Source organism: Oncorhynchus kisutch, linkage group LG7 (genome assembly GCF_002021735.2).
Source record: "Oncorhynchus kisutch isolate 150728-3 linkage group LG7, Okis_V2, whole genome shotgun sequence".
NCBI classification, from domain to species: Eukaryota; Metazoa; Chordata; class Actinopteri; order Salmoniformes; family Salmonidae; genus Oncorhynchus; species Oncorhynchus kisutch.
This window is the reverse complement of record NC_034180.2, coordinates 43,028,512-43,053,488: the sequence shown is the minus strand read 5'-3', so window position 1 is coordinate 43,053,488 and position 24,977 is coordinate 43,028,512. Positions and strand designations below refer to the sequence as shown.

Genomic DNA, 24,977 nt, shown 5'->3' with positions numbered 1-24,977 from the left:
ATCACAAAGACCCATATGTGTCCATACACAACACATTGAGGGCAGTGAGTGTGAGAATTTAGCCTTTTATAAATGCATTTCATGCAATTCTACGTCATTTTACATGACTGGAGACTTTGGCAGAATCTTTTATAATTTGTGAACAAGTCTTATAAATTGATATATTCTTTCTACAGCTTATTAGCATACACCTAATATGTTCCCCCTGTTGATGATGCTCATTATACATTGAGGTTGAACCAAAAGATTACAGGTAACAAATATGAAATGAAATACGACACAATTATGTGAAATTTAATTAAACAATAATGTGTATAATGTATAATATTCAATTATGTTTCTATATGATAACAATATATTTAATATGCCATAAACTATTGTTTTTTTTAACAGTTTCACAAATAAATTTTAATTAACTTAATCATTATGACAAACCCCTCACTATTGTCCTTGGTTGCACTAATTGCACTGTTTGTCTACATAACCTGGTTAAAGTATTCATGACTTTACCCTGAGGAAGGCACAGTGATGCCGAAATGTTGGTAAATACCCATTAAATTGCTGGCAGTTTATATTTGGAGTGTGCGACATTCTTTATTTTGATAATTTATAGTTTATTCGCCGTTAGTCAGCAGCTCCACACAAACTATTTTTTCTGGGTGTGCGCCAGCTCATGTTTTTTAATCTAGAATCTTTTATAATACCACACAAATTATCGAAATGACAGGATCATTTGACATTGACAAACTGAGAACCTGAAATCAATAAAAATGACCTTATCTTCAATCCATCAATAGGCTAGGTGTATGGAGACACATGCTGTAGTCTACAATAAGAAGAGGAAATGATAGTCCTAAAAATGCTTTCCAGTTTCACTGACTCCCCCAATGATGTGCAGCTCACTCTCTGGTGATGGCCGATATGCTCGTACTAGTGCGCTTTAATTTTGTAAAACAATATTTGGGAAGTTGATCAAATATTTTGGTAGCCTGCAACAGACAATCTTCAGCAGGAGCCATTTGCTTTCCAACCTGTTTTTCCCAAGATTGCATTTGAAATACTGTTTTGTCTGCATGCTGTTTGTTGACTGACAGATGTACCGCATGTTCCCGACTGTAGGCTAGGCCTTGTAATTGGACTAAACTCCACAGTCAGGATATGTTTTTTAAAAAAGCTATTGATCCTCTCTGGCTAAATTACAGGTTTTCTCAGGGTGTAGTAGGCTATTATGAATTATTTCATTTCTTTCTGAACAGATGTATTTAAATCTATCATGAGTGCTGCAACGCTAGAGAGATGAGAGTTACAGGTTTGTGTCTATCAGAGTAGAGAGCTGAGAGTTACAGGCTCGTGTCTATCAGAGTAGAGAGATGAGAGTTACAGGCTCGTGTCTATCAGAGTAGAGAGATGAGAGTTACAGGCTCGTGTCTATCAGAGTAGAGAGATGAGTTACAGGCTCGTGTCTATCAGATTACAGGCTCGTGTCTATCAGAGTAGAGAGATGAGAGTTACAGGCTCGTGTCTATCAGAGTAGAGAGATGAGTTACAGGCTCGTGTCTATCAGATTACAGACTCGTGTCTATCAGAGTAGAGAGATGAGAGTTACAGGCTCGTGTCTATCAGAGTAGAGAGATCAGAAAAGAAAGTACATTTCATTCTAGTTCTGTGAGAGATACAGGCGGACTTCTCACACAGCCACACGTTGGTCTCAAACATAGTTTACAATGTTGCACAAACCATAAACCATAACCAAAAACTACTTTTTCACATTACGTTTTCTTTGGGGGGCAGGAGAATTAACAAAGAGGCAACTTAAATGAACTTTGATCACTTTTATTATACATTTTAAGGAAAGAATTCAGACCACGAGAGGTACTGGATCCAGTCAAATAGGTTCCTGAACAAAACAGTCCAAAATTGAGAGGTGCTGGATCCTGTTCCGGTCCGGCTCAAATTACGCACTGAGGGGAGGCATTATTGGACTTAAATGAAAGTGCACTTGGCCAAAGAGGGAACTTCACAGAGTGGGATCTGGAAAAGGCATCCATGTAAATTTGCTTAGTGGTCACAGTTGGACTATAGCATGGATAGATTATTAGAGTGCACAATTAGATTCCCTTTGCTGCATAGCACCCATCTTTTCCAGTTGTTATTGAGATTGTAGGACCAAGTAGAGTGCAGTGCATTCAGAAAGTATTCAGACCCCTTGACTTTTTCCACGTTTTGTTATGTTACAGCCTTATTCTAAAATGGATTAAAAGGATTAAAAATAAACAACTGAAATATCACATTTACATTCAGTATTCAGACCCTTTACTCAGTACTTTGTTGAAGCACCGTTGGCAGCGATTACAGGCTCGAATCTTCTTGGGTATGACGCTACAAGCTTGGCACACCTGTATTTGGGGAGTTTATCCCATTCTTCTCTGCAGATCCTCTCAAGCTCTGTCAGATTGGATGGGGAGCGTCGCTGCACAGCTATTTTCAAGTCTCTCCAGAGATGTTCGATCGGGTTGAAGTCCAGGCTCTGGCTGGGTCACTTAAGGACATTCAGAGACATTTCTCCTGAAGCCACACCTGTGTTGTCCTGGCTGTGTGCTTAGGGTCGTTGTCCTGTTGCCCCAGTCTGATGTCCTGAGCGCTCTGGAGCAAGTTTTCATCAAGGATCTCTCTGTACTTTGCTCCGTTCATCAACTCTGGAGAGTGACCATCAGATTCACTCTGGAGAGTGACCATTGGGTTCTTGGCCAAGGCCCTTCTCCCTGACCAAAGCCCTTCTCCCACGATTGCTCAGTTTGGCAAGGCAGCCAGCTTTAGGAAGAGTCTTGGTGGTTCCAAACCACTTCCTTTTCAAAATGATGGAGGCCACTGTGTTCTTGGGGACCGTCAATTCTGCAGAAATGTTTTGGTACCCTTCTCCAGATCTGTGCCTCGACACAATCATGTCTCGGAGCTCTACGGACAATTCTTTCGACCTCAAGGCTTGGTTTTTGCCCTGACTTGCACTGTCAACCGTGGGACCTTATAGGTGTGTGCCTTTCCAAATCATGTCCAATCAATTGAATTTACCACAGATGGACTCAATCAAGTTGTAGAAACATCTCAAGGAGGATCAATGGAAACAGGATGCACCTGAGCCTAATTTTGAGTCTCATAGCAAAGGGTCTGAATACTTATGTAAAAAGAATATATATATACGTTTTAATAAATTCAAAAAATCTGTTTTCGCTTCATCATTATGGGTTATTGTGTGTAGATTGATGAGGGAAATGTTTTATTCAATCCATTTTAGAATAAGGCTGAAATGTAACAAAATGTGGGAAAAGTCAAGGGGTCTGAATACTTCCGAAGGCACCGTAGATATCAACATCTCTTCAACCTTCCACTGACGGTTCAGTTACTTTTTTGCAACTGCAGATAAAGCTTGAGTGTTTATAGGGAGACATAAGCAGCACAGATGGATGGTAGACACTACTATCTTGTTGTATTGATCCTGGTGCCAGAATCCCCTATTTTCAAAGGCCACAAACAATAAAACAGGCACTGATCCCAATACCTTGTACAAACACAAATTACTCCAATTCTCTCGAATTTCAGAGGTACAATACATGCCCAGACCGTCTCAATGGAGCTCCACTAGGGAACCGCCAAGCCTTCAAACCTGCCTCGCCACTCCAGTTACCTAGACAACAGCCGGCAAATTTAGCAGCTAATGTGTTCATGTGTCATAGTAACAGATCGGTTTTGGCATCCAATACGCACCAATCCTGAGTGAGTCCTGTTAGGAATTGCACTGCTATGTCTTTGGGGGGTGTGTCCTGTTCTCAGATGATTGACAGACATTACTCCCACAAAAGGAAAATGGCCAACTTGAACAGATAGCCAAGTATGGAATATGGTTCACCTGAAAACAGAGATTGCTGCTTAACCAGCATTTCACATTTAAATCTGATGAGAACTGCTTATTAGCATTTGTTTGCATATTTATTTGCTGTCAATTGTGCTTATTTTGATGAGTCTTGATCTTATATTAATCAATCAATGTACAATATATAGTCAATTTAGAGGGACAAAGAAGCTTGGAGTCAAATCAGTCAGTATTGATAAGGGTAACACTTAACAACAACAATACACACACACACAAAGAGACAACCTGTTCTTCTGTGAGCACCATGGAAAAACGGCATAGCATAAGCAAAAACCTTTTTCGAAAATAGATAGGCTAACACACTGATTGACATCAAAATAGAGCATAGGCTAACAACTTGTCAGCAATGTAAAAGGAAGTAGTACAACTAACCCCCTATCTATGCCAGGCATGGCATGGCATGGCATGGCACAGTGGCTGTGCCCCACAGGGCAGGTTGAATTCTGTATGCCAACAGGCACAGTGACAGGTCATAGGACCATTGGGACATGTGCCACTCGGTGACACGGTAGGTAGACGGTCTCACTTGCTGTTGTCCTTTCACCCAGATGCCAATCCCCTTGTGGCTTCGATGACTGTCATGACCGACTGTCAGCGTGAAATGTCATCTCTCCGAGGTATTTTAGGCAGGCCCTCCTCGGAACCTCATGGTCCCATGCCCAGTGAAGCTTCCACTAAGGGATGAGTTCAGCATTCCTCAGACACACAAACAAACACACACTAGGGCATGGGTTCAATGTTTCTCGTGGCTGCCTGTCTGAATTGACAGAGCAGAAGACAGGTGTGTATGTAGACCACAGGAGGTTGGTGGCTTCTTAATTGGGGAGGACAGGCTCGTGGTAATGCCTGGAGCGGAATAGGTGGAATGATATCAAATACATCAAACACATGGTCATTATGGCCATTATTATGAGCCGCCCTCCCCTCCATTGATGTAGATTCAGGTGCTGCTGCCGTATGTTTCCTGGAGGCCATAATGAAGTTCTGGAACCCAGAGTCATACTCAGAGTTCTCACCATTTAACTAGATGTTGATAACATCTGAACAGGACATCATTTTAGAGGAACACACATTTAGTTTACTATGAAAAAGTATTTCCTTTTTTATAGTACACAGCAATTAGTCATAATAAGGACTTTGCATTTATGGTCACAATTTATTTGGATAGTCCCATATAGATCATCTCCGGATGGTCATACCATCAAAACACTATTATTTATTAACCAACTTTAGGGTATTGGTTCAAATTAGAACTCAATGCAATACATGTCATTTGTGCCTGTGGGATCAAATTTGTCCAATGGTAGTTTGTTATAATGCTGTCATGCACAATGTTGATACCCTGATCAATCATTTTGAGGCCCCTTGTCTGTTTGTTCAGTTGAGGCATTTAATCATTATCCTCATGTTACTGCCAAAACAAAATTCCTGTCCATTGTGCCATCACACTAGCTGATTATATCAAACCCTCTCTTGACAAATCCAAACAGGTTTGATATCATTAATACAGTATTTGGTGTATAGTCAGCACAAGTTTGCAATAATGCATGGCAGCAACCTGGTCCCAGAGCATTTGGTATTATTCCGTATGTAAATCTGGGAAACTCCTTTAGTATGATACGTTACATTTCGTATGGTATGTATTAATTTGTGGATGTCCATCATCCATTCCGTATGATATGTTACAAATTCACCGAGTTAGCAAAACGTACAATATGTTACACTATGTTACAAGATTTTGCAAAACATATGATATGTTACAAATTCCAATTTGTTGTGGCTAACGTTAGCTAGCTGGCTAATACTAATGTTAGCTAGCTATCTAACATTAGGGCTAGGGGTTAAGGTTAGAAGTTAGGTTAAAGGGTTAAGGTTAGGGGAAGGGTTAGCTAAAAGGGTTAAGGTTAGGGTTAGGCTTAGAGGAAGGGTTAGCTAACATGCTAAGTAGTCGCAAAGTAGCGAAAAAGTAGTAAGTATTTGAAAAGTTGCTAATTAGCTAAAATGCTAAACTTGTCCGTGATGAGATTAGAATACGCAACCATTGGGTTGCTATACCCTGACTAACCAACTCCTTTTGTTTTGGCCTTAAGTAACATTCTGTCTTATGTAACCATGCCAAACGTAACATATCATATGAATTTGAGTGTCCTGGATTTTCATGTACTATGTTACGTCTAGTCTATGTGACCAGGCTGATATCTGAGAGGTGCACTTCTGTGAGAATGACTATTTCTCTACTTGACTCTGCTCCCCTGTCCGAAGTGTCCGCATTTCAGGGCTTGGGGGTGGGAGTGAGTTATAGCCTCTGGGATGGTATATCTAACTCTCACAGGGCGATAGCCCTCAACTCCCCCTTTCTGTGTCCCCTCATGGAAGTTCCTGAGAGGAGGAGTTATCAGGCGAGGGGAGGTGTGAGCCTAGATTTGACCAGCGTTAACCTTTCCTCCAGTTTTCTTGTTGGCCAAGTTCATACGGTTCTACCCCACTTATATCACAAACAGTTTCTGTTGCTGCTGCAGCCTCTATCTCTAGCCCTGCTCCTCCCTCTGCACCTCTCACTGCTTATGCTGTGCTGCTGGCACTGGGTTGCATTGTACAACCAAGCCCTACTCAGCCCTGCTGCCTGAGGTCATTCTTATGTGACTCGAAGTGGAACACAGCCTCCCGGGTGGCTCCTGACATACCGGGGCGTTTGGGTGGGAAAACTGGTTGATTGAACTACAGAGAGAATGAAGATGACCGGTTTCATTTGAATCTTTTCAGAGGTTCAGAGAATGGGGAATGTAGAAAACATTTAAAGTCTTAAAAAAAAAACTGTGTTAAATGTGTGTCAGAGATCTTAGATTGTATTCTAATTACATAGGCTACTGCAGTTGCAGAGTTTTTGACATACAATATAGTTTCTTCCATCATGTAAACAATTTTGATGATGCAATGTTTCGGAGATGTAGGTCAGCACTCATTTGAATTTGTGACATGGAATTCTGAGAAACCATACATATAGAGGCACAGGAGGCTGCTGAGGGGAGGATGGCTCATAATAATGGTTAGAATGGAGTGAATGAAATTGTATCAAATACATGGAAACCGGGTGTTCGGTACCTTTCTATTTATTCCATTCCAGCTATAAAGCCTGTCCTCCCCATTTAAGGTGCCACCAGCCGCCTGTAATGTAGAGACATGTACAATAACTGCAAAAACAAAATTATATTTGGATATTTAATACTGTTTCGATATTACATTAAATGTGTTGCCCATGGTTAAAACACAGCTATGTTCTTGGTGCAATGAAATGTTGAGTCCAGGGCTACAGTAAGCCTTCTCTGAAGCCATATGATGCATTGTCTTTGTTATAAGTTCATGACATATTTCATTATGTATTAGACCTACACAACATCCTGTGATTTTGACATGATATATCCTACATACCGGTACTCTGTTTTTTCGTACCATAACAATGGGGCCTGGAGCAAAATGTTGGGCTCTATGGACAAAAACAGAGAGGCTAGGTTGTTCACAAGCTCCACCCTAGAATTCCTCTAAAGATGTTTTTTATGAGCCCATATAAACCATATGGGGTTGAGAGAGGTGGGTCTAAAAACAATAGTTAACTCAAATATGACCCAACAATGTTTATATTACTGTGGGGTGTTGAATTTTCAATGTGATTTTGGATTTACATTTGTTATATATTTTTACGCATTAGGCAACCTGAGGCCTCTGAAGTTCACAATGGTCTCATGCAGTATTTGAAAACAGAAGTGTCAAAATAAATCCAACATTAGCTACATAGTAATATATCTACTAGAAGTAGCAATAAGTAGATACGTTTTGTAACAGATATAATATGAATGTTACTAAGGTCTGATACAATGTTCATGTTACGCCTGCTTTGTTAGGTAGATACGATGTGACAATGGTGTAGCTTGAAATGCACATCATTAAGGTGGTAAAATAGAGCATGACTTTTTACTGAATTTGAAAAGCATTGTGATTTTAATAGCTGACAAACTACTAACTGACAAAAAACGAGAGTATTCATTGGCAAACTCTAAAAGCTTTAGATATCCTGTAAAAAATAATAAACATAAAAGTATGTCAAAAACATATGGGAGAAACTCAGGAGTCCCCTCATTCGGCACTAGTTCCGCGTTCAAAACTTCTTGGAACTCGGAAAATACGAGGTCGAATCATGACGTCAGTGATCTTCATGTCGGAAAATTGGAGCTCTAGAAAGAGTCCCGAGTTGGAATTCTGACCGTTCAAATCGATTATTCCCAGTCGAGGCTAGATTTTTCCGAGTTCCCAGTTGTTTTAAACGCATTGAAGTCAGAGATTTCCGAGCTCCCAGTTGTAATGAACGCGGCATAAGACCTTTCACCTAGTTTTCAGACTTGCAGTTCATCGGGTTCTTTCTGACACTGATGACCCCTTTGCACGCCCACCAACAGCCACGCACCCTATTCCCTCCAATCGTCCGGCCACCATGCACTGATCACGCGTCGTCTCACCTGCTATTGGCTAAGATCTCACACACATTTGTTTTTCATTGGTGGCATGTTGCCATCCGCCTGTGTGTTGTGAATTTTGTTTTCCTTTTTTTATCCTGATGTTTTACACAGCTGAGAGAGGACGTAGTGAAAACGAATTGAACAGCCAGTCTCTACTGATCGGGCGGAGTGACACCGCTTCTTTTGTTCCATATCCGGTTGACGCTAAACTTAATTCAAATATACCTAAACAATGCCGTTACAAAAATGTTCAGAAATTGAAGTCTCGTATGGGGTAAGAAGATTTATATATTTTTTATTAATATTATTATTTCAAGTCAACATGCGTATTATTGCATGACAAACGTTTGAATAATGGGTCAATAGGATACTGTATTTGTTTGTCACTCCAGTTTATACATTTCACTTTGGACTTTTTACTTTATAATATTATTCAGTTGGTAATTGAGTCATGTTAGTTCAAAATTATTGAAAAAAAAACAGATTAATTGAGACTTATTTACATTTACCATCCAATCATATTATCCAATGACTTCGCAATGATTGACTGTTGGTCCAATATCTTTAATTCAACAGTGCCCAGTTGACAGAATTGTGCAATAGTGTAGCATTTGTTTTATTGACCTGTGTTAATGGTACCCAACGTCACCCTATGATAACCAGGTAGCCCAGTAGAGTGGTATTGTTTTTGCCTAGGCGGGCTACGCTTTCACTATGTGAAACTGGTCACATTATTTGATGTTGGGAGTGGCCATACGATCACTGATAGTGTCATTGCAGACAAAGCACTTCCTGATGCAGCGTTCACACTGGGTAACATCCCCTGTGCTTGCGGGTTTCGGTCTCACGTGGCAAGTGGTAGGGATACATTACTAGTTGGTCTATATTTGGCAATGGGAGGTTACTTGGCTCGTAGGTTTAGGGCAGATGGGATGTAATCTCAAAAGTCTGCTCCTTCAGCACTCTTAATGGCCACACTGTGACAACCTCGCAGCAACTGGCACTTGACATTAAGCTAATGACTGTTAAGAATAGAAACATTTCACACATTTATTTGAGGTAATTTGGATGCAAATGAATACATCTAGCTGTATGGTTTTGATTGGGTCTCATTTCCCAGTTATCGTTGTGATTAGTCCCTATTGTGACTCACAAGTCTTCTATTATACCATCATCAGAAAAACTTTCTTTCCTCCAGATGAATGGGATGGGGATGGACTATTGCGGCTCCTATCTGAAGAGGAAGAGGCACTACAGTGAGCAGTCCTCCCCAGGCTGCAGTCTGGAGTACACAGACCTGGAGGCTGCAGAGGCTCTGGTCTGCATGAGCTCTTGGGGCCAACACCGCCCCAACCCCTGCAAACCCAGACCCCTTACCCCCGCCTCGGACTCCTGCGACTCCCTTTTGCCTCCGGACCCACCGGAGACCCCCAAAGACTTTGTCTCGCTCTCCTCCCTGGTAAGAGTGTATTCTCTATGGACAACCATAAACCCCACACATCCCAAAACAACCATCACACATAAACATCTGTGAGTCCTAGCTTTGACTTATTGTGTAAACCAGCTTTGAGACAGTGTCTTTATCTCAGGTTGGTGTGTTTGCTAAAAACTTTGCATGGCTTATAGGGGTTGGAGGGGTTAGGGAGGTTGTTGCACAGGTGTCAGGAAAGAGATAAAGAGATAGTCGGTTTCAACTTCACCCAGTGCTCATCTCTCTCAGCTGCTGGTTGTAAAAATCACTGTTTTACAGCCACCCATCTCGAACTAGTCATTAGTGTAGTGTGCATACGTGCCTACTGTGGTCACGTATCTCTCCTAACAGCTACATTAAACCTCCAATTTGAAACAGAACACACCCAACCTAGGACTTCTGTACTAGAACGCCACAGTGGCTGTACTAGAACGCCACAGTGGCTGTACTAGAACGCCACAGTGGCTGTACTAGAACGCCACAGTGGCTGTACTAGAACGCCACAGTGGCTGTACTAGAACGCCACAGTGGCTGTACTAGAACGCCACAGTGGCTGTACTAGAACGCCACAGTGGCTGTACTAGAACACCAGTGGGTCTTTGTTCTACAAAACAAGTTCTCATTAACAATTGTGACATGGCCAAGATAAAGCAAAGCAGTGCAACAAAAACAACAGTGTTACACATGGGATAAATAAACATACAGTCAATAACACGATAGAAAATATGTATACAGTGTTTGCAAATGAAGTAAGGAGGTAAGGCAATAAATAGGCCATAGTGGCGAAGTAATTACAATTTAGCAATGAACACTGGAGTGATAGATGTGCATATGAGGATGTGCAAGTAGAAACACTGGTGTGCAAAAGAGCATAAAAAAAACTTAATATGGAGATGAGGTAGGTAGTTGGTTGGATGGATGGGCTATTTACAGATGGGCTGTGTACAGCTGCAGCGATCGGTAAGCTGCTCTGACAGCCGATGCTTGAAGTTAGTGAGGGAGATATCACCAACTTCAGTGATTTAAAAAAAAAAAAAAAAAAATGTTGTAATATTTTCCAGTCATTGGCAGCAGAGAACTGTAAGGAAAGGCAGCCAAAGTAGGTGTTGGCTTTGGGGGATGACCAGTGAAATATACAGTTGAATTCGGAAGTTTACATACACTTAGGTTGTCATTAAAACTCGTTTTTCAACCACTCCACTAATTTCTTGTTAACAAATATTGGTTTTGCCAAGTCAGTTAGGACATCTACTTTGTTCATGACACAATGTTTCCAACAACTGTTTACAGATAGATTATTTCACTTATAATTCGCTGTATAACAATTCCAGTGGGTCAGAAGTTTACATATGCTAAATTGACTGTGCCTTTAAACAGCTTTGAAAATTTGAGTCGGCCCGAGAATTGAACCCTGTGGCACCCCCATAGAGACTGCCAGGGGTCCGGACAACAGGCCCTCCAATTTGACACACTGAACTCTGTCTGAGAAGTAGTTTGTAAACCAGGCAAGGCAGTCATTCGCGTACTTTGATTGACAGAGTCGAAAGCCTTGGCCAGGTCGATGAAGACTGCTGCACAGTACTGTTTTTTTAAATTATCGATGGGCATTATGATATCGTTTAGAACCTTGAGTGTGGCTGAGGTGCACCCGTGACCAGCTCGGAAACCAGATTGCATAGCGGAGAAGGTACTGTGGGTTTCGAGATGGTCGGTGATCTGTTTGTTCACTTGGCTTTCGAAGACTTTAGAAAGGCAGGGCAGGATGGATATAGGTCTGTAACAGTTTGGGTCTTGAGTGTCTTCCCCCTTTGAAAAGGGGGGATGACCACGGCCGCTTTCCAAGCTTTAGGAATCTCAGACGATACGAAAGAGGTTGAACAGATTAGTAATAGGGGTTGCGACAATGGATAATTTTCGGAAGAGGGTCCAAATTGTCTAGCCCAGCTGATTTGTAGGGGTCCAGGTTTTGCAGCTTTTTCAGGACATCAGCTGTCTGGATTTGGGTGAAGGATAAGCTGGGGGGGCTTGGGTCAGTTGCTGCGAGGTTGCAGAGCTGTTGGTTGGGATTGGGGTAGCTAGGTGGAAAGCGTGGCCAGCCGTAGACAAATGCTTATTGAAATTCTAGATTATCGTAGATTCATCGGTGGTGACCGTGTTTCCTAGCCTCAGTGCAGTGGGCAGCTGGGAGGAGGTACTGTTATTCTCCATGGACTTACCAGTGTCCCAAAACTTTTGGGAATTAGTGCTGCAGGATGCAAATTTCTGTTTGAAAAAGCTTCCTAGTATGGTGCACATACACTGATTCTGTCTTGCCTTTTTCTCTCTTGGTTTCCAGTGTATGACACCTCCTCACAGCCCCAGCTTTGCTGAAACCCCCACCAGCGCTGCCATCCACACAAGCACCTCTCCTCTGAGCCGGCCCAGCTCCAGCCTTTCTGGAAGGGTCTGTGTGGTCCCACGACCGCCCATGGCCTCTATTGCTGAGTCCCCAACCACTGGAAAGACCCCACCACCGGCACCCTGCCGAGCAATGGTAACCAGCGTCATCCGCCACACCGCAGACACACAGCCCTGCGAGCAAATTCCAGCACACCCCACCGAGCAACAGAGGATCTCAGAGCTGGTGGTCCATCAACAGCACACAGTAAAGACTGAACAGAGCAGCAAACCTCCCTTCACACCCAACCTCGCCCTCATCTCTTCCTGTAGGGAACAGCCAGTCAAGACTGAGAAGGAAGAGCCAAAGGCTATCCACTGTAAGGAGAGCCCCTCCCCTCCTCCCGCTAACACCCAATCACAAAACAGCCTGCCCACACGCCTCTCCCCGCCCCCCACCGCCATTCCTCCAATCATCTGCCAGATGTTCCCGGTGACCAGCCAATCAGGGATGATCTCAGCGTTCATCCAGGGCCCAATGCAGACATCCAGGACCCCCACATCCATCCTGCCCCAGTCTGGCCCTCTAGGGGCCCTCCAGCAGCCCTTCCTCATGGGCCAGGCTATGCCCCAGGGCACGGTGATGCTGGTTCTTCCCCAGTCCCACATGTCTCAGGCACCCCACTGCTCCCCACAGACTGTCATGACCCTGGGCCACACCAAGCTGCTACCTCTGGCCCCCGCCCCGGTCTACGTGCCCGCCGGACCCTGCAGCGCCACAAAGATGGACTTCTCCCGCCGGAGGAACTACGTGTGCAACTTCCCCGGCTGCAGGAAGACTTACTTCAAGAGCTCCCACCTCAAGGCACACCTCCGGACACACACAGGTAAGCGAGAGTTCACAGTGCTTCTCATGGATGAGTGGAAGTGAGAGAGAACTTGACATTTATGGGATAAAATGTTAGGATCTTGATTTGTGTATCACGATTTAAACTGAAGAATATAAGGTCATTTATTTGACTCAAAGCGTGTTGGGTTTTGTTGGTGACTAAATGATAATGACTTGCTCACTTACACTCTATTTCTAATTTTCTCTCTCAGGTGAGAAGCCCTTCAGTTGCAGTTGGGAGGGCTGCGACAAGAAGTTTGCGCGCTCCGACGAGCTCTCGCGTCACCGGCGGACCCACACGGGCGAGAAGAAGTTTGTGTGTCCCGTGTGCGAACGGCGCTTTATGCGTAGCGACCACCTGACCAAACATGCCCGCCGTCACATGACCAGCAAGAAGACTCCCTCCTGGCAGGCCGAGGTGCGCAGCCCCAACAAAATGTCCTCTCCCAAGCCTCTGCCGTCAAACCCTGCCTCACTCTCCCTCAGTATGCTGGTACCTGCCTTAAACTAGACTCTGCCCAACACTACCCACTAGTGACTTCTTACCCAAAACCCCCAAACCATGACATGGATAGGGGGGGCAGCCAAGCACACAAGGCTGCCATTTTACTCATGGAGAATGTCTGAAGACATGCACTGGACTCTGTATTTTTTCTTTCTTTTACTGCTCATTTGTACATTTTTGTTTTGCAAAAGGCATTGTTTTGTTTACTTTTCAGATATTTTACACAATTGTATGTATGTATGTATGCACTCTTTTGCCAAAGCCTTTGTAATGAAGTTTGTCTTCTACATTTCACCTGTCTTCTTTGTATGTATATTTGTACATAATATCTTTGTGATTGTGTTGTATTTCAAACTACATTTGTTAATTTGGGAAAATGACTTAATTGTGTAAAAAAATCTGTGGATAGTAATCTATACTGTGATAATTACTTACTGACTTTTCATATTATTTAATACACATTTGTAATAAAGACATATTATTAACTGGTGTGTTTTTAGCAAATCTCCCTTTGACCTTAGATGGTCCTTTATAAAAAATCAGAACAGCCCTCTTGTTAGTCAGCATTCCTTTCCAGTCACTCCCCCAGTTATATGGTAGAGGAATAGAGTGGTGTCTTGCCACATCCTATGTGAGTCAGTCAGCTGAAACACTTCCTGTTCGATATGCTGACTGATCACAGCTCTGGACTGGACCACATCCTGTTGGTTTAGTGGAACGTGCAGGCCAAAGGACTTTTTGTCCCATTCAGCAGCTCTAATCCGAGCTATGCTATGAGGCAGCGGGATGTATAGGCACTCATATCCTTGCCTCTGTACTTATAAGCCTGGCCGACTGGTGTATGCCCTGTGATACAGGTAAGAAACCTCACAAGTATCCTTATGAAGTAGTGTTACATTATTATTTGTGTCAATTGATAACTCTCTGGATTGCTTTAATAATACAGATTATTATATAAGCCTAATAAAGGTGTAACCAGTAGTCATCCTTGTAGGTTAGACATTCAGTATTACATAAACACCCATCAAGTAACTATTTTGTCTCTCTTTGGCCATCACATAGCTTCTATAGCCACAAAGTCATAATTATGGCTAAATCCCGCCTATTTTCAGAATGTATATTCTTAAAATTGGAATCTAACCTTAACTGTATGCCTGTAACCTTAAATGAACATCGAAACACGTATTTTTATCACAAATGTTGACTTTGTGACTGGTGACTAGTGGAAACCCTCTTGCCGCCACTGCGGTACCATACCCGGTAACAACCATCCTCCAATCAGATTGTGAGAAAACTGAACTGTCGGGAGGTGCGACCAATAGACTGGGTCCCTGAATACCCGCCCCTTTGCCTTACGGATCGAGTTACACAATACTGCCTCTATGGGTTGAATGGGTTCATACTATCTCACACTCTCGAACAGTGACACCTTGTGGACATAAGAAACATTATCTGCCACCCTGTGGACAAAAGCTGTGGACAAAAGCTGCACTGTAATTTATTTTCCCGGTTAGATGATGCTGATCTAAATCTCCTGTACTTTTTGTAGACTACAGTTTTTCCTGGGATTTCACGAAAACAGGAATATCTGAGGTTTGCATCGGTAGCCTTCAGCCTACTGCGCACGGGAATAGCTGGAAAGAGAGACTCTGTAGTTGTGTAGCCGAGTAAGCTAAATAATAAACTAGATATTAGGATCCTCATTAACTAAATATTGGGGCTATAAATATATTCACCTGTCAAAGGGCAAGAAAAAAAAGTGTACATATGATGAAATGTCCGATCTGTGCGTTCCTCCAGGCTGAGCTCTGTAGCAGTCGGTCACGCAAAGCTCCGCTATTGATTAGGCCTACATTGTAAGAAAATAACAATTCTACCTAGGCTACAACAACACAGTACAATGAGGAATGTGGTATTGTTATCAAGTGAATATACAATTATTGGCTATAGCTGTAAACTGTAGGGATGTAGGCTAAATAGAAATATATATATTTGGGATCCCCATTAGCTGGGGTGATTGCAGCAGCTACTCTTCCTGTGGTACAAACAATACACGATACATGACATAATACGGAACATTAATAGACAAGAACAGCTTAAGGACAGAACTACATACATTTTAAACGTCACTCATTTGGTGGGGTTAAGTGTGTGTGTCAGTGCTGTGTGTAAATTTACTATGTAAACAATTTGGAATATTCAACACATTATGCTTCTTCTAAAAACAAGAAGTGATGCAGTCAGTCTCTCCTTTACTTTTAGCCAAAATAGACTGGCATGTCTTGTACAGATTGATAATAGCCCTCTGATAATAGTGAAGAAAGAGCAAGACCGCTCAAATGTACGGTTTTGAATGCTTCATGTCGAAATATCTGCATAAAATCTAATTAAATTGAATTTGTCACATGCCCTGAATACAACTGGTGTAGATTTAACCTTGATTATGAGCCATTCCCAACGATGCAGTTTAAAAAATAATTACAATAAAATGGTAACATACACAAGAATGGAGCTATATACAAGGAGTACCATACAGCCTGATTATGCAACTATTTCGATCACTTATGGCTATTCTCAACTGTTCGCATACAAGGTCCAGAAGGGTACATTATCAGGCTACTCATATGGGGGATTTTGATCACACCACGGTGTGTGCGCTCTCTCTTCCCGTTTCGTTCCGTTTAAGAAATATTTTTCAACAGAATCAGCGAAATGTAAATAGGTTTTCCTTTGGTTTCTGCATTTTACATTCAGCAGGCAAGAACAGACTGTAGTAGTAAATAAAACAATTGAAATAAGTGAACAATAAGCTATTGTAAGTCTAGTTTTTTCATGGGAGTCCACGAGCTAAAGAGGATTTATTAGGAATAATACTACAGGCCTACCCAACGAATTTACACAGTGAAATATTTGGTTTAAAAAAAAATCTGATTTATATGAAATGACAGTCAGCCTAAGATAAACATATTGCTCAAAAACAGAGGAGAATAACTCATATGCACACAGCTAGTCCAACCATCCACATGGACTGTTGTCCTCCCTATTTGGTAGCAACTCAGCAACGTCCGATTTAATATTTTTTTATCCTTTATTTAACTAGGCGAGTCAGTTAAGACCAAATTCTGATTTACAATGACGGCCTACCCCAGCCAAACCCTAACCCAAAATTATAACGGTTTTCTTCCTGGGAAGGAGAGGAGGACCAAAATGCAGCGTGGCTATTGTTAAGCATCTTTAATAAAGACGAAAACACTATACAAATACAAAATAAGAAAACGTGGCAAAACCGAAACAGTCCTAATTGGTGCAGAGAGACAGGAAACAATCACCCACAAAATACCCAAAGAATATGGCTGCCTAAATATGGTTCCCAATCAGAGACAACGATAAACACCTGCCTCTGATTGAGAACCACTCCAGGCAACCATAGACTTACCTAGAATACTACACTGAACACAACCCCATTAATCTACAAAACCCCTAGAAAAGACAAACACATAATCACCCATGTCACACCCTGGCCTAACCACAATAATAAAGAAAACACAGAATACTAAGGCCAGGGCGAGACAAAATTAATCTTGATGGTTGTACAGTCGTCTCAAATAAAACTGTGAAGGACCTCGGCATTACTCTGGACCCTGATCTCTCTTTTGATGAACATATCAAGACTGTTTCAAGGACAGCTTTTTTCCATCTACGTAACATTGCAAAAATCTGAAACTTTCTGTCCAAAAATGATGCAGAAAAATTCATCCATGTTACTTCTAGGTTAGACTACTGCAATGCTCTACTTTCCTGCTACCCGGATAAAGCACTAAATAAACTTCAGTTAGTGCTAAATACGGCTGCTAGAATCCTGACTAGAACCAAAAAATTGGATCATATTACTCCATTGCTAGCCTCCGTACACTGGCTTCCTGTTAAGGCAAGGGCTGATTTCAAGGTTTTACTGCTAACCTACAAAGCATTACATGGGCTTGCTCCTACCTATCTTTCTGATTTGGTTCTGCCGTACATACCTACACGTCCCTAGAATTTCTAAGCAAACAGCTGGAGGCAGGGCTTTCTCCTATAGAGCTCCATTTTTATGGAATGGTCTGCTTACCCATGTGAGAGAAACAGACTCGGTCTCAACCTTTAAGTCTTTACTGAAGACTCATCACTTCAGTGGGTCATATGATTGAGTGTAGTCTGACCCAGGAGTGTGAAGGAGAACGGAAAGGCTCTGGAGCAACGAACCGCCCTTGCTGTCTCTGCCTGGCCGGTTCCCCTCTCTCCACTGGGATTCTATGCCTCTAACCCTATTACAGGGGCTGAGTCACAAGCTTACTGGTGCTCTTTCATGCCGTCCCTAGGAGGGGTGCGTCACTTGAGTGGGTTGGGTCACTGATGTGATCTTCCTGTCTGGGTTGGCGCCCCCCCTTGGGTTGTGCCGTGGCGGAGGTCTTTGTGGGCTATACTCGGCCTTGTCTCAGGATGGTAAGTTGGTGGTTGAAGATATCTCTCTAGTGGTGTGGGGGCTGTGCTTTGGCAAAGTGGGTGGGTGGGGTTATATCCCTCCTGTTTGGCCCTTGCCAGGCGGTATCATCGGATGGGGCCACAGTGTCTCCTGACCCCTCCTGTCTCAGCCCCCAGTATTTATGCTGCAGTAGTTTATGTGTCGGGGGGCTAGGGTCAGTTTGTTATATCTGGAGTACTTCTCCTGTCTTATCCTGTGTCCTGTGGGAATTTAAGTATGCTCTCTCTAATTCTTTCTTTCTCTCTTTCTCTCGGAGGACCTGAGCCCTAGGACCATGCCTCAGGACTACCTGGCATGATGACTCCTTGCTGTTCCCAGTCCACCTGGCCGTACTGCTGCTCCAGTTTCAACTGTTCTGCCTGCGGCTATGGAATCCTGACCTGTTCACCGGACGTGCTACCTGTCCCAGACTTGCTGTTTTCAACTCTCTAGAGACAGCAGGAGTGGTAGAGATACTCTTAATGATCGGCTATGAAAAGCCAACTGACATTTACTCATGAGGTGCTGACTTGCTGCACCCTCGACAACTACTGTGATTGTTATTATTTGACCCTGCTGGTCATTTATGAACATTTGAACATCTTGGCCATGTTCTGTTATAATCTCCACCCGGCATAGCCAGAAGAGGACTGGCCACCCCTCATAGCCTGGTTCCTCTCTAGGTTTCTTCCTAGGTTTTGGCCTTTCTAGGGAGTTTTTCCTAGCCACCGTGCTTCTACACCTGCATTGCTTGCTGTTTGGGGTTTTAAGCTGGGTTTCTATACAGCACTTTGAGATATCAGCTGATGTACGAAGGGCTATATAAATACATTTGATTTGATTTTGATTTGAACCAAGACGACCCTGGGCTAATTGTGCGCCGGGACTCCTAATCACAGCCGGTTGTGATACAGCCTGGAATCAAACCAGGGTCTGTAGTGACGCCTCTAGTACTAAGATGCAGTGCCTTTAGACCGCTGCGCCACTCGGGAGCTTTCACTTTTTTCCGCATTGAGGAACCATCTCCAAAATTCCATTGAACTTTTCTAGACTCTCTTCAGCAGACAGAGACGGCAAAGAAACGTTTAAATGATTGTGAAGATCACAGCTTGTGAACAAAGTTGTCTTTGTATAATTGTGCTATGCCATGCTTGTTGATTATTTCTGTGCTTTCAAGACAACTGGTCAAATCAGGACACCGGTGATGTTCAGGTCGGAAAGTCGGAGCTCTAGAAAGATGCATTTATCCTGATCTGGTATTCATTTGTTATTGGGATCGATAGAGATATGGTATTCTACCTACAAAAAATCTCCTGTTGATTATTTATTGGCGTAATGCATAGCTAGATCAGCAGACATTGTTTGTCATCATGTAGGTCTGCCTTTTTAAAGATGTAAGAAGTGGAAACTTGTGTATTAACATTTACATTGATTATGCTGCTTGGTTGTACAAAAAAATGACATGGTAAAATGATAAGCTCGTTATAAACTATGAGTTATGTTACTGGTTTCTTTCATTTGGATTCATTCAACATGGCCGACATAATTATACAAAGAACACTATAAGGTGAGGCAATGGTGGTGCATTCATAAATCATTTATGTCTATACATTTATTCAGTAACACAATGTTATATCCATAAACTGTTTATCAAAATACTGTTTATCCAAAGCTTATCAAAAACCCAAAACACACACACAAACACTCAGACACATGGACAGAATGGTCGGTTTTGGCAGCCCTGGGAATTCGTTTGGTATGAGGCATTACCCACTTTCGCATCACTCCACGTTATGAACTCACACTCCACTTCACAAGTGGGTCAATATACAACGAGTAAATCTATCAGATAATCTACTCAAAACATCCACCTGTCCTGGGTGAGAGAAAGAATAGCCTACCTTGCCGTGTGTGTCGGCTTATCAAAGGCAATAGAACTATATGGAATTCGATACAGTCTAATAATGACCCATGTGTTTTGAACCATTTCATTGTAAAGTTAAAGTATAGTATTGGTTATCAATTGCCGTTTCAACTACTTCTAAGGGTGAAAATAATATAGTAATAGACTACTTGATTTGATGAATCTGTGATGTGACATTGTGAATAAATATGTTAATCAGAATCAGTTTTACCAGCAGATGGCAGACACATACTGGCCAAGTGTGACCTGTTTGCTGCTACACTATTATCAGAATGGAAAATCAGTTGTGTTGGTTGATCAACAATGGGTTCATATGATAGAATCAGACTTGTCTATTACAATCACAAAGATAAACACTAGGTTGTTATGAGTTTTGCTGTATTTAGCCCAGGCCTATTGTGTGTTGGAGCAGGTCTGGAGCAAAAACCTGCATTGGTTGGCCACCCCTGGTTTATACTGTTGACACTGTTGTGGCTATACATTTGCTAGTGATCTTGCATTGCGGTTGTGTATTACTGAAATAGAATAGGTTGAACTGGTTTGTGTATTACTGAAGTAGAATAGGTTGAACTGGTTTGTGTATTACTGAAATAGAATAGGTTGAACTGGTTTGTGTATTACTGAAATAGAATAGGTTGAACTGGTTTGTGTATTACTGAAATAGAATAGGTTGAACTGGTTTGTGTATTACTGAAATAAAATAGGTTGAACTGGTTTGTATATTACTGAAATATAATAGGTTGAACTGGTTTGTGTATTACTGAAACAGAATAGGTTGAACTGGTTTGTGTATTACTGAAATAGAATAGGTTGAACTGGTTTGTGTATTACTGAAATAGAATAGGTTGAACTGGTTTGTGTATTACTGAAACAGAATAGGTTGAACTGCTGAACAGCTCTGAGATCTACATGGGATAAGCAGCTGTCTTACGGGCTCCTGACCAATTTTGTTACTTTGTGTGTTTTTTTTTACTCTGATCGTAACTTTTTTGTACAAATGTCTCCTGTACATAATGTCTACGTAGCCAATGCGAGTAAGACCTTTAAACAGGTTAACATTTTCAAGGCCGCGGAGCGAGACGGAATACCAAAACGCGTACTCAGAGCATTTGCTGACTTCACCATAAGATCCTCAAAAAGTTATGCAGCTGCACCATTGAGAGCATCTTGACTGGCTGCATCACCTGCTTGGTACGGCAACTGCAAGGCACCCGACCCCAAGGCGCTACAGAGGGGGGTGAGTACGGCCCAGCACATCACTGCCATCCAGGGCCTTTATATCAGGTGGTGTCAGAGGAAGGCCCCAAAACATTGTAAAGGACTCCAGCCACCCAAGTCATAGACTGTTCTCTTTGCTACCGTATGACAAGCAGTACTAACGCACCAAGTCTAGAACCAACAGGACCCTGAACAGCCCCATGCCATAAGACTGTTCTCTTTGCTACCGTATGACAAGCAGTACTAACGCACCAAGTCTAGAACCAACAGGACCCTGAACAGCCCCATGCCATAAGACTGTTCTCTTTGCTACCGTATGACAAGCAGTACTAACGCACCAAGTCTAGAACCAACAGGACCCTGAACAGCCCCATGCCATAAGACTGTTCTCTTTGCTACCGTATGACAAGCAGTACTAACGCACCAAGTCTAGAACCAACAGGACCCTGAACAGCCCCATGCCATAAGACTGTTCTCTTTGCTACCGTATGACAAGCAGTACTAACGCACCAAGTCTAGAACCAACAGGACCCTGAACAGCCCCATGCCATAAGACTGTTCTCTTTGCTACCGTATGACAAGCGGTACTAACGCACCAAGTCTAGAACCAACAGGACCCTGAACAGCCCCATGCCATAAGACTGTTCTCTTTGCTACCGTATGACAAGCAGTACTAACGCACCAAGTCTAGAACCAACAGGACCCTGAACAGCCCCATGCCATAAGACTGTTCTCTTTGCTACCGTATGACAAGCAGTACTAACGCACCAAGTCTAGAACCAACAGGACCCTGAACAGCCCCATGCCATAAGACTGTTCTCTTTGCTACCGTATGACAAGCAGTACTAACGCACCAAGTCTAGAACCAACAGGACCCTGAACAGCCCCATGCCATAAGACTGTTCTCTGTGCTACCGTATGACAAGCGGTACTAACGCACCAAGTCTAGAACCAACAGGACCCTGAACAGCCCCATGCCATAAGACTGTTCTCTTTGCTACCGTATGACAAGCAGTACTAACGCACCAAGTCTAGAACCAACAGGACCCTGAACAGCCCCATGCCATAAGACTGTTCTCCTTGCTACCGTATGACAAGCGGTACTAACGCACCAAGTCTAGAACCAACAGGACCCTGAACAGCCCCATGCCATAAGACTGTTCTCTTTGCTACCGTATGACAAGCAGTACTAACGCACCAAGTCTAGAACCAACAGGACCCTGAACAGCCCCATGCCATAAGACTGTTCTCTTTGCTACCGTATGACAAGCGGTACTAACTCATCAAGTCTAGAACCAACAGGACCCTGAACAGCCCCATGCCATAAGACTGTTCTCCTTGCTACCGTATGACAAGCGGTACTAACGCACCAAGTCTAGAACCAACAGGACCCTGAACAGCCCCATGCCATAAGACTGTTCTCTTTGCTACCATATGACAAGCAGTACTAACGCACCAAGTCTAGAACCAACAGGACCCTGAACAGCCCCATGCCATAAGACTGTTCTCTTTGCTACCGTATGACAAGCAGTACTAACGCACCAAGTCTAGAACCAACAGGACCCTGAACAGCCCCATGCCATAAGACTGTTCTCTTTGCTACCGTATGACAAGCGGTACTAACGCACCAAGTCTAGAACCAACAGGACCCTGAACAGCCCCATGCCATAAGACTGTTCTCTTTGCTACCGTATGACAAGCGGTACTAACGCACCAAGTCTAGAACCAACAGGACCCTGAACAGCCCCATGCCATAAGACTGTTCTCTTTGCTACCGTATGACAAGCAGTACTAACTCACCAAGTCTAGAACCAACAGGACCCTGAACAGCCCCATGCCATAAGACTGTTCTCTTTGCTACCGTATGACAAGCAGTACTAACTCACCAAGTCTAGAACCAACAGGACCCTGAACAGCCCCATGCCATAAGACTGTTAAATAATACAGCGAAATAGCTAATCAAATGCCACCTGCTTCTATTTATCCTGTTGCCTTGTCACTTTACCCCCACCTATATGTAGATAGCTACCTCAATTACCTTGCTACCTCAATTGCTACCTCAATTACCTTGCACGACTCTGTGCTGGTACTTCCTGTATATAGCCATGTTAATATTACTCTTTATTTTTATTTGTTATACACTGTATATTTATTCGTCGTGTCACTATTTCTATCTATCTATATATACAGTATCAGTCAAAAGTTTTAGAACACCTACTCATTCAATGTTTTTTCTTTATTTTTAATTTTCTACACTGTAGAATAATAGTGAAGACTATTAAATAACACACATGGAATTAAGTAGTAACCAAAAAAGTGTTAAACAAATCAAATATATTTTATATTTGCGATTCTTCAAAGTATAGCTATAGCGCTTGATAGTTTTTCGACTGCCTTGATGACAGCTTTGCACACTCTTGGCATTCTCTCAACCAGCTTCAACTGGAATGCTTTTCCAACAGTCTTGAAGGAGTTCCCACATATGCTGAGCACTTGTTGGCTGCTTTTCCTTTACACTGCGGTCCAACTAATCCCAAACCATCTCAATTGGGTTGAGGTTGGGTGATTGTGGAGGCCAGGTCATCTGATGCAGCACTCCATCACTCTCACTCACTTCAAATAGCCCTTACACAGCCTGGAGGTGTGTTGGGTCATTGTCCTGTTGAAAAACAACGATAGTCCCACTAAGCGCAAACTAGATGGGATGGCGTATCACTGCAGAATGCTGTGGTAGCCATGCTGGTTAAGTGTGCCTTGAATTTTCAATAAATCACCGACAGTGTAACCAGCAAAGCACCCCCACACCACCTCCTCCATGCTTCACGGTGGGAACGACACGTGGAGATCATCCGTTCACCTACTCTAAGTCTCACAAAGAAATGGAGGTTGGAACCAAAAATCTCAAATTTGGACTCATCAGACCAAAGGACACATTTCCACCATTCTAATGTCCATTGCTCATATTTCTTGGCCCAAGCAAGTCTCTTATTATTATTGGTGTCCTTTAGTAGTGGTTTCTTTGCAGCAATTCGACCATGAAGGCCTGATTCATGCAGTCTACTCTGAACAGTTGATGTTGAGATGTGTCTGTTACTTGAACTCTGTGAAGCATTTATCTGGCCTGCAATCTGAGGTGCAGTTAACTTTAATGAACTTATCCTCTGCAGCAGAGGTAACTCTGGGTCTTCCTTTCCTGTGGCGATCCTCATGAGAGCCTGTTTTATCATAGCGCTTGATAGTTTTTCGACGGCACAGTTCTTGAAATTTTCCGCATTGACTGACCTTCATGTCTTATAGTTTTGATGGACTGTCATTTCTCTTTGCTTATTTGAGCTGTTCCTGCCATAATATGGACTTGGTCTTTTTCCAAATAGGGCGATCTTCTGTATACCACCCCTACCATGTCACAACACAACTGATTGGTTCAAACGCATTAAGAAGGAAAGAAATTCCACAAATTAACTTTTAACAAGGCACACCTGTTAATTGAAATGCATTCCAGTCGACTACCCCATGAAGCTGGTTGAGAGAATGCCAAGAGTGTCATCAAGGAAAAGGGTGGCTACACTTGTTTTGGTTACTACATGATTCCATATGTGTTATTTCATAGTTTTGATGTCTTCACTATTATTCTATGATGTAGAAAATAGTACA

At 42.7% G+C, this 24,977-nt stretch overlaps 1 protein-coding gene across 3 annotated transcripts; it reads left to right on the top strand.

Moving 5' to 3' along the window:
* The first annotated feature begins 8,188 nt into the window (after nt 1–8,188).
* LOC109894640 (Krueppel-like factor 11) lies at nt 8,189–14,165 on the top strand. 3 transcript variants are annotated; one of them, XM_020488256.2, is made up of 4 exons: nt 8,189–8,713; nt 9,638–9,898; nt 12,246–13,173; nt 13,388–14,165. In XM_020488256.2, exons 1-4 carry the CDS (start codon nt 8,672–8,674, stop codon nt 13,684–13,686), a joined length of 1,530 nt encoding a protein of 509 aa, XP_020343845.1. In that variant the 5' UTR covers nt 8,189–8,671; the 3' UTR covers nt 13,687–14,165. The 3 variants fall into 3 exon arrangements, with proteins under 3 accessions (XP_020343845.1, XP_020343847.1, XP_031685003.1); XM_020488258.2 differs by having other exon boundaries at nt 8,524–8,713; nt 9,618–9,898; nt 13,388–13,754; XM_031829143.1 differs by lacking the exon at nt 8,189–8,713 and adding an exon at nt 8,884–9,498 and having other exon boundaries at nt 13,388–13,754.
* The last annotated feature ends 10,812 nt before the right edge of the window (nt 14,166–24,977 follow it).